Raw genomic sequence first — 13,839 nt, 5'->3', positions numbered from 1 at the left:
GCCTCTGTGAAATGTCTATAGAACCCGGATTTCCAGACGCTTTCAGTGGCCTCCTTCCCAAAGGGTAATGAAGAAACAGGGGAAGTGGCCAGAGCATCTTAGAAACACAGTACAATGTCTGCTGCCACAAGAGAGTGTGCCCTGGGCCTGGAGGGGCTCGCAGGTGGCTCGGCAAGGGCTCAGGATTGTAAGGGGCATGGGGGTGCTCCACACTGAGCCATCATCTCCTTCCCCGGGAGACACTCCATCTCCTACGTCCTACTGGAAGACTAGGCTTGGAAAAACATGAGAAAAACCTGAGAGACATTCAAGGACTAAGCATAGCCAACCGTTAGATCAGCTGCAGCCTTCCTCCCCAAACCTGGAAGGCCAAATGTACTTTCCAACCACTTATTCCGAAGCATGAGATGGGAACATTAATGACACCTGGGTTAGAATATCTAGGCTCTGCTATTTTTGAGCTGAGTGGCTTGAGGCAAGTTGCTTAACCTTTCTGGGCCTTGGCTTCCTCATCTGAGCAGTGATGAACCCTAGCCTGTCTACAAGGTCAAATGAAACAGTCAATGTGAAAATTCCGCCCAGGCCACACAGAGCTGCACAGATGCTGGTGACCTGGCTTACTGGCATAAGATCACTTCCAAGCCCTGAATTACAGGAGAGAAGGAGCCTCTTTTCTGAAGGACCAGGAACCAGATTTGTTCAAACAGCCATTCTCCACCCCAAGATGGAGCAACTGCCTCAGCAGCCACTATAAAACTAGGAAGCTTCTCCAGAGACACCGGTGCCCTTCTCTGTCCTGCCCAGGATAAAGGCAAGAACCCTCCTGGCAATCGGGAATTAAAACCTTACTGCTGCTGCTTCTTTTTTATTTTTGTTTATTTATTTTTTTGAGACAGAGTCTCCTCTGTTGCCCAGGCTGGAGTGCAATGGCGCGATCTCAGCTCACTGCAACCTCTGCTTCCCAGGTTCAAGCAAATCTCCTGCCTCAGCCTCCCGAGTAGCTGGGATTACAGGCACCCACCATCATGCCCAGCTAATTTTTGTATTTTTGTAGAAGCGGGGGATTCACCATGTTGGCCAGGCTGGTCTTGAATGCCTGACCTCAGGTGACCCACACGCCTTGCTGGGCCTCCCAAAGTGCTGGGTTTACAGGCATGAACCACTGCGCCCGGCCGAAACCTTGCTTTTTATCTTGTGTCTCCAACCTAATCCCCCATGCACAGCCATCCCCCTCTTCTTTCTTCCACAGGCCTCATTAATGTCATATTTCCTTAGAGCTGTCCTGGTCACATTTCCCAAACCAAGACAGGATCTGTGTTCTGACAACGGAATTTTAGTTGATCTGTAAATTTAGGCCATTGAAAGAAGTATAAAAATGTGAAATTAAATCATCCTTGGGCCCACGTTTGACCAACTGCCTTTATGAGAAAGAATCATGTTATCTGCAGGATATATTTACAGACCTTCCATGCGGGCTCAACCACAGGCCTGCCAGTCCCCCAGAGGGGAGACCTTGGGCTCCCTCTGACTATGAAGACTGCTAACTCCCACATCCATGTCCAGGAGGTCCAGCCCCTTGGAATAAAGATAAGGGCCAGAACACCAGGCAGCAAAACTCCCTTCCTTCTGGCTGAGGGGCTGCCATCACCAAGCCCAGGTGACCCTTCAGGAACTCTCTCCTGTCCTGGAGCCCCAATCAAATGTCCATCTGTGAATGGAGAACAATCCCTGCCCTTCCCATTTTCCCAGATAATGGGGTAAGTGTCATTTTCTCATACACTGTGAAATTCAGACAAAGTTCAAATAGTCAACCCTGCCGTCTATTAGCCAGGTCCCAGATGAAGTTACTTAAACTCTCTGAGCTTTCCTGTCTCTAATATGTATTTCAACAAGCTTATTTTGAGAATGAAAGGCAAAAGCATTATCATCAAGTCAGTTCTTAGCAATCCTGCTTCCTCCTCTGTTCCAGGACTCTTCAAATCTTATCAGCATCCTTGTTCTCCAACACCCAGTCATTACCATTTATCCTCCTCTTCTCACAGCTCATTAATCCACAAGGCTTTTTAATTTTATCTCCATAACATCTCTCCCCTCTGCCATTTCCTCAGCCACGGCCCCTGCCCTGGTTTGGTCCTCATCAGCCACCAGCTGGCCAACAGTATAGTTTCCTCCAGCCCCTGCTCTCACCTGATGCAGCCATCGTTTTCCTGAAGCACAAATTAGATCGCATCCTCTCTTTAAAAAGCAGGGTGGGGTGGGAGAATACATATTCATATTAGATTGTATATGCACTAAAATCACTACAAAGCCTCATAAGAGAATAGTAACAGTGGCTACCTACTTAAGGGTAGGATAGGAATGAGAAGGAAGGGACATCTCCCTTCCATTCTCTTATGCTTGGAGATTTTTTGACCACATTAATTTACTACCTTTATGAAAAGTTTCATTGATTTTAAAAATTAATTGAGGCCGTGCATGGTGGTTCACATCTGTAATCCCAGCACTTTGGGAGGCTGAGGCAGGCAAATCATTTGAGGTCAGGAGTTTGAGACCAGCCTGGCCAACATGACAAAACCTTGTCTCTACTAAAAATACAAAAATTAGCCAGGCATGATGGTACATGCCTGTAATCCCAGCTATGTGGGAGGCTGAGGCAGGGGAATTGCTTGAACCCAGGAGGTGGAGGTTGCAGTGAGCCAAGGTTGTGCCACTGTACTCCAGCCTGGGCGACAAAGCAAAACTCCATCTCAAAAGTAATTGAAAAATATTCTGACTCCTGTTAGAATTTCAGTAGAGTCCAAAGCACTTAGTGAGCACATTCTCGCAAGCTTGATCCCTGTCCAGAGCTCTGGCTCAATTTCCTTTCACATTACTGTAAGACATTCAGGTTCAGAAGCATTTGTGGAGTGCTCAGTATGTTCAGGGATATTACTAAATGTAATCATCACAGTGAGCATGGCAGCGATCCTGTTATGTCCACTTAAGACAGACTGGAAACTGAGGCTGAGCTGAGGTAATCTGCCCCAAATCTCAAACAGCTGCTAAGAATTCTAATATCAGTCACCTCTTTGCTGCCACTAGAGCATGATGAAAGACAGGCTCTAAAGCAGCGGTCCCCTTTTTGGCACCAGAGACTGATTTTGTGGAAGACAATTTTCCATGGGTTGGAATAGGAACTCAGAGGAAACCCAGAGTAACCATCTACCCAATGTGGAAGGCCCTCAGAGGTCTGGCCTTGCTTGGGGAGCTCCTACTTTGCAGGCAGCTGTTTTTAACTTTTGAACTTTGTCTTTATTTCTTCAAAAGTACAGTGACATGGTTAAGAATACAGAGTGGTGGTAAACTTTGGCACAGTCACCGTTCTTGGAGGTAGAGCTTGATAACTCTATTTAATGTTTCTGAGCCACGGTTCCTTTATGTACAGACTGGACATGATGCTCAGCATACTAATACAGAGCTCATAAGTGCTGGTGATGATCATTATTGACATAATATATAAATAAGTTGCTTGGCTGGGCACAGTGGCTCACACCTGTAATCCCAGCACTTTGGGAGGCCGAGGTGGGTGGATCGCTTGAGCCCAGGAGTTCAAGACCAGCTTGGGCAACATAGTAAAACCCCATCTCTACTAAAAATACAGAAATCAGCTGGGTGTGGTGGTGCATGCCTGTAGTCCCAGCAACTTGGGAGGCTGAGATGGGACAATCCCTTGAGCCTGGGAGGTCGAGGCTGCAGTCAGCTGTGATTGTGCCACTACATTCCAGCCTGGGCAATGCAGTGAGACCCTGCCTCAATTAAAAAAATAAAAATAAAAATAAATGAGTTTCATATGTTGAGCAAACGTGTGCCTTCCCTGATCGGGTTTGTTCCTCTACTGTATCATGGAACTTCTCTTCTGCAAGGCAGTGAGTGCTTCCTCAAAATCTAAAGAGAACAATCTCTTTGCCTCTTTCTCCACCCCCAACTCTTCCCTCCTCTGGTTGTGTAACTCCCGCCTGAGTAAATCCTTTCTGTGCTTTCTTCCTGGCTCCTGCTCACTATGGCATCCAGACCACAACAGGCATGAGACACACAGCCTGGTGACCGGGCAGTCTGAGCAGGCAGGGTTTTGCCAGCTGCTGCCCTGTGGGGGGCTGGAGAAACCCGCCGTGCCCCAGAATTGAGGTGGAGGCATCACTCCAGGCTTTATCAGGAAAACCACTCCCTGTGTACTTTCAGGATTCAGCTGACAGCTCAGCCAGGCCGGGTTTTCATCTGCCTAACTTGGCCTCCAGAAACTGGACCCTGATTTCAGGGAGGCCTCTTTTAAATAGCCCACCCTGGGTGGAGGATATCACACTTAACACTTGAGATCCTTTGATATGCAACACTGAAATCATGTAGAAAGTATATTTCCAACTAAAATAGTCTTTGTTTTTTACACTCTTCCTTCCTTTCTTCACCCTCTGCTGTTTTTCTCTTAGCTTCCAGTAGAGCCAAAGGTAACAGAGGGACTGACTCGCTGGTTCTCCTCCAACATAAACCACCACCAACTTGGGGAAGCTGCCGTCTGGTTTACACATGACACGGAGCCAGCAGGGGGCGATCATCCCCCTAATTATTCTCCCATTAGCTCCTTATGGCCCTGGGCTACAAAAACAGACTACTCATCAGCTACAAATGGACCGTATAGCCTTTTGGTCACTATCTCAGGATGTGGAGTCAACAGACCTGGATCTGAATCCTACTTCCCATGTCAGTTGGCTGTCTAACACTGGGCAAGCTACTTCATAAGGATTACATAACATAATGCATAGTGTTGGCATACAGAAAATATTTAGTAAATGTTGGCCATCACTATTGCTAGGAGTGGTGGGGTTGTGAGGAAGTCTTCAATGTTGGCAAGGGTGACATATGTGGTGAGCCAACGAGTAAATTTCAGAAAATGCTGGTTCTAAGGCCACTTCAGACTAAGGAGGAGATAAACTAAGGTTCTTCTCTTGGCTTTGTTGGTACCAAAGTATGCAACCATGTCTTTTTTTCAGATGGAGTTTCACTCTTGTCACCCAGGCTGGAGTGCAGTGGCGTGATCTCAGCTCACCGCAACCTCCGCCTTTTGGGTTCAAGCGATTCTCCTGCCTCAGTCTCCCGAGTAGCTGGGATTATAGGTACCCTCCACCATGCCCAGCTAATTTTTGTATTTTTAGTAGAGATAGGGTTTCACCATGTTGGCCAGGCTGGTCTTAAACTTCTGGCCTCAAGTGACCCACCCGCCTTGGCCTCCCAAAGTGCTGGGATTACAGGCGTGAGCCATCACACCCAGCCAGCAATCATGTCTTATCTTGTCTTAAGAGATGCTACAGGCAGGCTGGGGTGCAAAGCTGGCTACTGTAAGGCAGCATCTCTCCAAGCCTCTTCTGTAGAAGGGAATAGAATAACCTACCTCACAGAGCTCAATAAAGATGAAAGAAGTCACTAATGACAAATAGCATGGAACCTGGCTACATAATTTCTTTTTTTGCCAGCACTACCTATAAGTTCTCTTCTCCACTAAAAATATTTTATAACCCCTTGGGTCTAATGAGCCTAAGCCGTTACAAAGAAGTAGGGGGAAACATATGTACATGTCTGTCTGTAACAAACATCTAGAGAATCCAAATGCAAAGTTTAACTTACTTAGGGCCCTTTAATTATTGGTCACTTTGTTCGCTTATCAAATTAATGTGGTTAATGCTGGATGTTATATTTTAAGTACTGTATGCCCAAATTTGTTAAAATGTATCAGCTGAGTTTATTTTAGATAGCCTTAATGTTTCTGTTGTTGGAACAAAAATATAGCAAAATTAAAGTCTGAGAAGTCACAAAAACTCTAAGAGCCAAAGAAACTATCTACATGATACAAATTTTTCAGTGTAACCTTAGCCCTGAAGTACCATTATACCTTGATTGTAATAGCACGTTGTGTTTGTCCAATAAAGCACACAGTATATAACTTGAGAGGCTGGTACTTAAGATACTGTCAAATGCTTTAAATAATTTTATTACTTCTCCATCACTTCAACTGGTCAGCCACCACTTTTTCCCTCTAGCACAAGAACCAACCTTTGGGCCCTCACATGTCCACTAAAATCAGATATAGATCCTATTAACAATCTGCGGCCAGGCGCGGTGGTTCACGCCTGTAATCCCAGCACTTTGGGAGGCCGAGGCGGGCAGATCACGAGGTCAGGAGATCGAGACCATCTTGGCTAACACGGTGAAACCCTGTCTCACTAAAAATACAAAAAATTAGCCGGGCGTAGTGGTGGACGCCTGTAGTCCCAGCTACTTGGGAGGCTGAGGCAGGAGAATGGCGTGAACCTGGGAGGCGGAGCTTGCAGTGAGCCAAGATCGTGCCACCGCACTCCAGCCTGAGTGACAGAGCGAGACTCTGTGTCTCAAAAAAACAAACAAACAAAAAAAACTTCCACATTTATTTGCATATATTAAATCATTTGTGTTCAACTGAAGAATGAGTGTTTGTAACATAGGAATATCAGAAGCGACACCAACAATTGTGACTGAGGTTAGGCAAAATAATTTCACAGCAGTGACAGAGCTCTGGTTGGTCATGTCTAATGCACATCACTTAGTATCATAATACAAGCCAGAAACATCAACATATCTATTAGGGGGTATTATTATTTTCTGAAATTATATACTTTAAATCCAAAAAGCAAGTAACTTTCAATTGTGAAGAAGGTTGGGGCATGGCAGTGCATAACTGTAGCCCCAGCTACTCAGGAGCCTGAGGCATGAGGATCACTTCAACCCAGGAGTTTGAGGCCAGCCTGGGCAACACAGTAAGACCCCATCTCAAAAAAAAAAAATCAGTTGTGACAAAGGACCATTATTTCACATAAGCAGTTAGCATCCCCTGACATACTGGGTATTTATGTGCTTGGGTAGTTCTTGTGTTCTCCACCCAAGTGTGGGCTCCATGAGAAAAAGAACTTTGTTTTGTTCACTGCTGAATTTCTAACACCTGGAACAGTGGCTGGCGTGTAGTAGGTGCTCAAAAAATACTTGTTAAATAAATTCTAATTTCTCCCAATCCCCAATTCATATCCCCTAAAATATAACTATCTTTCTCAAAGGTCCCAAGGATGTTACACCAGGCCTTCCTTTCATTCCAGGGCCTTTTAAGTCATGTGTTGGAGTCTATGTAAGTCAAGCTTTTTTATTCAACAACAGCAGGCCAGATCCAGTTTACCCATTCAGATTATCATATGTATCCTGAACGTACCTGAAACACTTATCTCTGGCCTCTACTCTAGCAACTTAGTGGGCCTTGACTTTCCTAAGATAGTCACTGATTTAATATACTGCCACATACACTTCAGCTTCATCACCTCTGGAATATTCTGCTCCCTTATTCTCTCCCTGTCCAATCCTCCATCTTTCAGCTTAAGGGCTACTTCCTCAAGGAAGCTTGCCCTGTTTCCTGTTACTCACAGCGTTCAGTATTCTTCCTTCCTAGAAGTCACAGTACTTTGCAATGATCTCTCAGATAATCATCTGTTTCGTGTCTGTCTCCCCTGCTAGGCATTATACTCTCCAGGGGCGGAGGCTGTGGCCGTCTGGGTAGCGATGAGCCCCTCTCCTGTACAGCTTCTTGCACATGCAGGTGCACACGAATGTTTGCAGAATGGTCTGAATGATTCAAAATGTTTAGCCCAACAAATACTAACAACAAAAAGAGGCAATCGAGCCTTCTGGGCCCTAAGAGGTCCATAACTGGAGAGCACAGTTAACAATGAGGGAGCTACCACATTATTTTAATTTCTTTTAAAAAGAGAGAATTTTTATAAATGATTCCATAGTATTTTAACCAGGGAAGCAAAAATCATGTGGGGACTTTTGCCTCCCAGTGTCTTGGAGTTGTTTCCTAAAAAAACAGTCATATGCAAAGAGAAATTTGCTTACACAGGAGATATTCAGACTGAAAAGACAATTCAAGCCCGGGTGCGGTGCCTCACGCCTGTAATCCCAGCAGTTCGGGAGGCCTAGGCGGGCAGATCACAAGGTCAGGAGATCAAGACCACCCTGGCTAACACGGTGAAACCCCGTCTCTACTAAAAATACAAAAAAAATTAGCCAGGCGTAGTGGCGGGCGCCTGTAGTCCCAGCTACTCGGGAGGCTGAGGCAGGAGAATGGCGTGAACCCGGGAGGCAGAGCTTGCAGTGAGTGGAGATCACACCACTGCACTCCAGCCTGGGCAACAGAGCGAGACTCTGTCTCAAAAAAAAAAAAAAAAAAAAAAAAAAAGACAATTCAAGAGACCCTCAAAACTGGGAGGTGATCTTTTACGATAGTGAAAAGGATACAATGAAATACAAGATTTGGGGCTCCTGGTTCCTTCTGTTTAATCTTAAGTCATTTAGTATGTCTGGGCCTCAGTTTCTTTATCTGTAAAATGGGGAAAACAGAACCTATCATGGGGAAAACAGAACCTATCTGATGGGGCACTGTAAGAACAGAATGAAATACTCAACCACAAAGTACTCTGTAAACAACAAAGTGTCATGGAAACACCAGTTACAAGAGGCAGAAGCAGCATCTGGGCCAAAGCCCAGCCTTCAACCAAAGAACTATGTATGCTTCCCAGAAAGAACCAGCAGGACAGAGTCACGCAGGGCATCTTTCAGCTTGTCTTAATGCCTTCCACCTAGATGGATTTAACCTTCACCATCACTCTTCCTGTTAGCCACTCAGCTGCTTGGAAGGAGTCATCCAGTTGGCCTTTTCTTCTCTTTCCTGGTCTGAATAGCCCCATTTTCTTGTACCTGTCCTGATGGGCCCAATTTACATTCCTTCCCTCATTTTTCCCCCTAATTTGGAAGCAGCTCTATTTTTCCACCAGCTCCCAAAGTTCATGATTTGTGGACAAAGACATCAGTGGGCCACATGTGGATTCTCCACTCTGGTGATGGCTGGTCAAGCCCCTCTGCCCCACGGGAGGCCTTCCCTCAAGCTGAAGTGCAAACACTCCCGTGAGAGGTCACCTCCAATTGTTCAGCATCTTGGTTATCTACCACAGGCTCTTAGCTCATTCCTGACACTGTCTCCCAATAATAGAAATGACATTAAGGCAGGCAACACACAGACAGCATGGGACTTAGGAGATGGGAAGGATGGGGTGAGATAGAGAATGTGGTGAGAGTTGGTGAGGATCTCAGAGACAAACTAAGGATTCCTTCAGTTTTTGCCTTGGGCTCACCCACACACATATGCAACGCTCATACTCACAGCCAAGGAGTGGGTGTGAAGAAAGGGTACGGGGCTTGTTGGGTGGGAAAGAAGGGAGGATCACATATGTATGGGAAATGCCTGGCTGAGAAACAATGGGACGATGGGTACAAGATGGGGGTGGGGGAGGTAGGAAAGAAGAAAGTGACAAATAGAGTCCAGATGCCAATGTTACTGGTATTTATGATATTATAATGCACTGCACTCTATGGCAAACTGCTAAAGTGCCATTTTGTTACTTCTTCTTTTTTTTTTTTTTGAGGTGGAGTCTCGCTCTGTCGCCAGGCTGGAGTGCAGTGGCGCGATCTTGGCTCACCGCAACCTCCGCCTCCTGGGTTCAACCAATTATCCTGCCTCAGCCTCCTGAGTAGCTGGGACTACATGTGCATGGCCATGTATTTTTAGTAGAGACGGGGTTTCACCATGTTGGCCAAGATGGTCTTGATCTCCTGACCTCGTGATCCGCCCACCTCAGCCTCCCAAAGTGCTGGGATTACAGGCGTGAGCCACCATGCCTGACCACTTCTTCTTAAGAAGTTGTTCTTAAGAAGAGAACAACTTGCTATCTTGAGAAAACAGAGCTGGAAAGAGAGTATGGAATAACAGCTAAATGATTAGGCTTTAGAGTTTTCAGGACCCGAGCTTGAATCTCTAATCCATCAGAGATTAACTGTGTGACTCTGGGGAAGTTACTTACGCTCTCTGTTTCCTCATTTGTCAGTTAGTACCTAGCTTCCTAGGGTTTTTATGAGGATGAATTGTGATCATATATCTAAATAACTCTGCATGGGACCAGGCATATGGCAAGGCTCAATAAATGTTACTTCTTGTTAAATTTTACAAAACGTAAGAGCTTGTAAATGTCCCTCTCTCTGACTCAAGTATTCCCCACAGCACCTTGGGGTCCAGGACAGTAATACACCTCCTGCTCTGCTGTTTTCTACAAATCTGCCAATAGGAATCCCTTTTTACTTAATCAAAAGGCTATTCTTTCCTAGGCCCGTTTTCACACAGGATATTTGTCAGGCATGGGGCGGGGTAAAGGAGGAAAGAAAGAGAAGCAAGGAGGTAAACAGTAAAGGGAAAGAAATCCTGGATTCAAGACACACCTCTCTGGGCACACTCACCGAGTCTGGGTCTCGCTGCTGCTCGAGAAAAGCTGAAAATTCCACCAGGCGAAGCTTGGTTGTGCCAATGGAGCGACCTTGCCAGGCAGGGACTGAGGGAGCTGGGGCCGATGCAGGCTCAAACCCTGAAAGAGCAATCGACACCTTTGATGCTGGTCACTCACCTCCCCTTGGGCCTCAGGCAAATACTGGAACAGGGCTCTACAGATGACCCAGAAGGAAATGCCAACAGCCCCCTCTCCACCGGCTCTGGCCAGGATAACTCAGACGACAGATGCTGGCAGAGGGCCCCAGTGATGGTAAACAGTCAAATAAGCACAAAGCATGTGTTCCTCATTAAGCCAACTTCAGCTAAGGTTAAGGGCTGCAGTATGAGGACATCTAATCCTGCACCAAGGGGTCTACTTGGGGACCAAGCCAAGAATGATGGGACAGTGAGAAGTGAATGCTTCCAAAGACTTCCTGTGAGACCCAAACATGCCATGCACTTCTTGTGTTTGCCCGTCTTCCTTAAGAATGTGGTCACTAGCACTATAGAATATTCTCTCTGAATGCTCCGTAGCACTCGGGCACAGGGCAATACGTGAAAGCATTTTCAGTTTGGGGAATCCATAAGGGAGAGCAGTGACTTTTATACTGTACACCTCAAGTAGTGCAAAGGAGTAATTCTACACACACAGGTGGGGATGGGGGGTGCGCCTTGTGGGGAAGGAGACAGGTAGGCTGGACAGATTCATGTTTTCCACTTTGAGCTTCCATGTACTCTCTCCTTTAAAGAAAGGTAGCAGGACCGAAATCTACTTATCTAAGAAAGGGTGAATGAAACCCTATCTGGCCTCGAGACTTAGACTGCCTAATTTGGCCAGTTTATATTGAGGAAGATGCTGCAGCAACTTCGCCTTCTGAGGATAATCCAGCGTCTTCAGTGAAAGTGAGGAGGCTTCCTGTTTCTTAAACAAACCATCTGAAAAGCTCTTGGGAGATGACTGATGGGAATCGGGACCTGGCAGGGGTCACCCCTGTGGCCCTCCTGAGCTACAGGCTACCCAAGGATCCTGCAAGTCAGGGGCAATGTGCGGCTGTGGCAAAGTTGAGCATCTCTTGACTCTGGGAACAAAGTGCCAGACCCAGCTGTCAGCTGTGTGGGGCTGTGCTCCCAAAAAGGAGTTTCAGGGACACTCACCTGGAATGGGGGCTGTGACCGCTGGCTGGATGGGGTAGGCCTGCTGCACAAAAGGCTTGACGCTGGGAACAGAGAGATGGCAGACAGAGTTAGAGATCGCATCTGCAGCAGGGGCTATTACCCAGGCCCCACCATGACCTCCCAGTGGGAGGTCCTTCACCGCTGTGGTCCCTGCCTGCAGGTGGTAGCACACCCCAGGCAGAGGCAGTTGTTCCATAAACTGAGAGGGACCAGCAGCCAGGTAGGGATCAAACCACCAAGCCTCATTCCAGTTCAATGGGATGTGCTGGAAAGACAGCCTGAATTCCTTGTGCTGTGACATCTGCCTTTGAACCTCTGAGGTCAAGCAGTCACCACTTCTAGGCAAAGTGTGGGACATGCTTCAGGCTCTCCTTCTCTAGGCCAAACAATGCAAGTTTTTTTTTTAACAGCATATAGGCAAGATTTCCTTTCTTTTATCCCGAAATAGCCCTTATTTTCCAGTTTACTGATCTTTCTTCTCTTGCCCCCAAGGCATCAGTAGGATTTGTCTACTAGCCACCCTACTACAGGGCTGGCTAGAATGAAACGGGCTAGAGGATCACCTGTGCCGCCCTTTCTCAGGCAAGGAAGACCACAGCTCAGCCTTCAATACCATGAAGGAAGAGGGGTCCACTTCTTGCTTCCAGCTGGATGACTGCTAATACTTAAGGTATTAGGAATGAGGTGCTTCCACCTCTCCCAGATCCGAAAAGCCAGTCTCTTTCCTGCAAGGGGCCTCAGTAGACAATAAAAAGGGGATGCCTTCTGGGGCCTCAGTGTAATGCTCCTTTCTCCTCCAGGCCCTGAGACAGTATGGTCCAGGAAGAGCTCTCCCCAGGTGGGCTGGGACCAGCCCGTAGTTGTCAGTGCCCACCCCTCCTCAGACTTACTCTTGTGAGGATCCTGGCTGCCCTGTTTGAATCATTCCCGGCCAGAACTGGAAGGCAAAATGCAAAGGCCTCAGAATTACCAGTTTACTTCAAAGCACAGTTTAGGATGCCTACGCATCGCAACCCCTGCTAAAAGACAGCAGGTTCGATCACCCAACAGAATCGCTTTCCCAGAGTGCAAATGCGGTCACCACTTGCACGAGACCACAACCTATATCCTTGGACTGGCAACCCAGAGCTCCCCTTAGCGCCTCCTTCCTGAAAATGCCCCCAAGGGCAGACGCAGGCAGCAGCTCCTGTTTTCCTTACACCTAAGCAAAGATCTGGGCGTGCTGCAGGGGGCTCACCAATATTTTAACTGACTGATTTATCCATGTACCCTCCCTTCATTCTGAAACATTCCCTGCATAATATTCTGCCTCAACAGCAGTGAAGACCCAGCAAGGCAGAGGACAAAGCTTGAACAAGGCCAGGAGCTCCAAGCGGCAATGCAGGCAGCTTCTCTGCAGCCAGCTTCCCTGCTGCGATTGCTGTGGGCTGGAAAGGGAGCATGACATAGAGGAGGGAAAGAGCAGCTTCAGGAGTCAAGCAACCCTGGGGCTGATTCTTGACATCACTATCCATTCCACTATGATCCCAGCTATCCAAACTCTTGTTTTGCTACTGAATAACCTCAGCTTTTTCATCTGCAAAATGGCAATGACAATAAGCAGCATTTAAGATTACCTGGAGGATTGAGATTATAACATAATGCTTCTCAGCCTTTGGTAGGTGTCAAAATGTAAATGTTAGTAGAATACCTTGTCCCTTTAGGGGCTAGTTGCCCCTGAAGACAGAGGGACAGAGACCAAGGGCCAGGAAAAAGATAGAGAAGACGCCTGAGCCCAACCCAGAAAGGCATATTTAATTCCATGTCTTCAGGGACTCAGAATTCCTTCCTCTTCTGATTTTCTCCCTCTTCCTTTTCCTTTTTTCTTTTCTTCCTCTCCTCCTCCTTCTCCTCCCCCTCCTTTTCTCTCTAGCTCTCTGCCTCCCTTCCCTCCTTACTTTCACCACTTTAGACTCAGTTATCAGTTGACAAGGTAGCCTTTGCCCTCTCACATACCTGACCCACATGACAAGAAATGGAGGTGGGAGGCTTAACACTGGCACATGCCAACCCCAACCCCAGCAGCTGTCATTACTGGACTGAGCTCATGACTTACCCCCGGCGCCCCTGGGAAGGTCGGGCGTGGAATCCCAGGCAGCCCCAGCTTGTTATGAATGGCAGTGGCCGAGACGATCTGGGCTGAGGACATGGCCGCCATGTGCTGCAGGGCCTTATCCTTTGCAGTCTGATCCTTAAAGGTG

General features: G+C 47.0%; 1 protein-coding gene across 7 annotated transcripts in view; it reads right to left on the bottom strand.

Moving 5' to 3' along the window:
* Positions 1 to 13,839, bottom strand: part of TEAD1 (TEA domain transcription factor 1) — a 270,095-nt gene that overhangs the window by 50,919 nt on the left and 205,337 nt on the right. For all 7 annotated transcript variants that reach the window (XM_054662118.2, XM_063783803.1, XM_054662121.2 and 4 more), the window contains 4 exons: positions 13,695 to 13,829; positions 12,490 to 12,536; positions 11,579 to 11,640; positions 10,396 to 10,520 (listed from right to left, as the gene is read on the bottom strand). In XM_054662118.2, the coding sequence (XP_054518093.1) occupies positions 10,396 to 10,520; positions 11,579 to 11,640; positions 12,490 to 12,536; positions 13,695 to 13,829 (369 nt within the window). The remainder of the gene's footprint in view (positions 1 to 10,395; positions 10,521 to 11,578; positions 11,641 to 12,489; positions 12,537 to 13,694; positions 13,830 to 13,839) is intronic.

Source organism: Pan troglodytes, chromosome 9 (assembly GCF_028858775.2).
Source record: "Pan troglodytes isolate AG18354 chromosome 9, NHGRI_mPanTro3-v2.0_pri, whole genome shotgun sequence".
Taxonomy (NCBI): Eukaryota; Metazoa; Chordata; class Mammalia; order Primates; family Hominidae; genus Pan; species Pan troglodytes.
The sequence above is the reverse complement of the archived record's forward strand: the minus strand, read 5'-3'. Positions and strand labels throughout refer to the sequence as shown.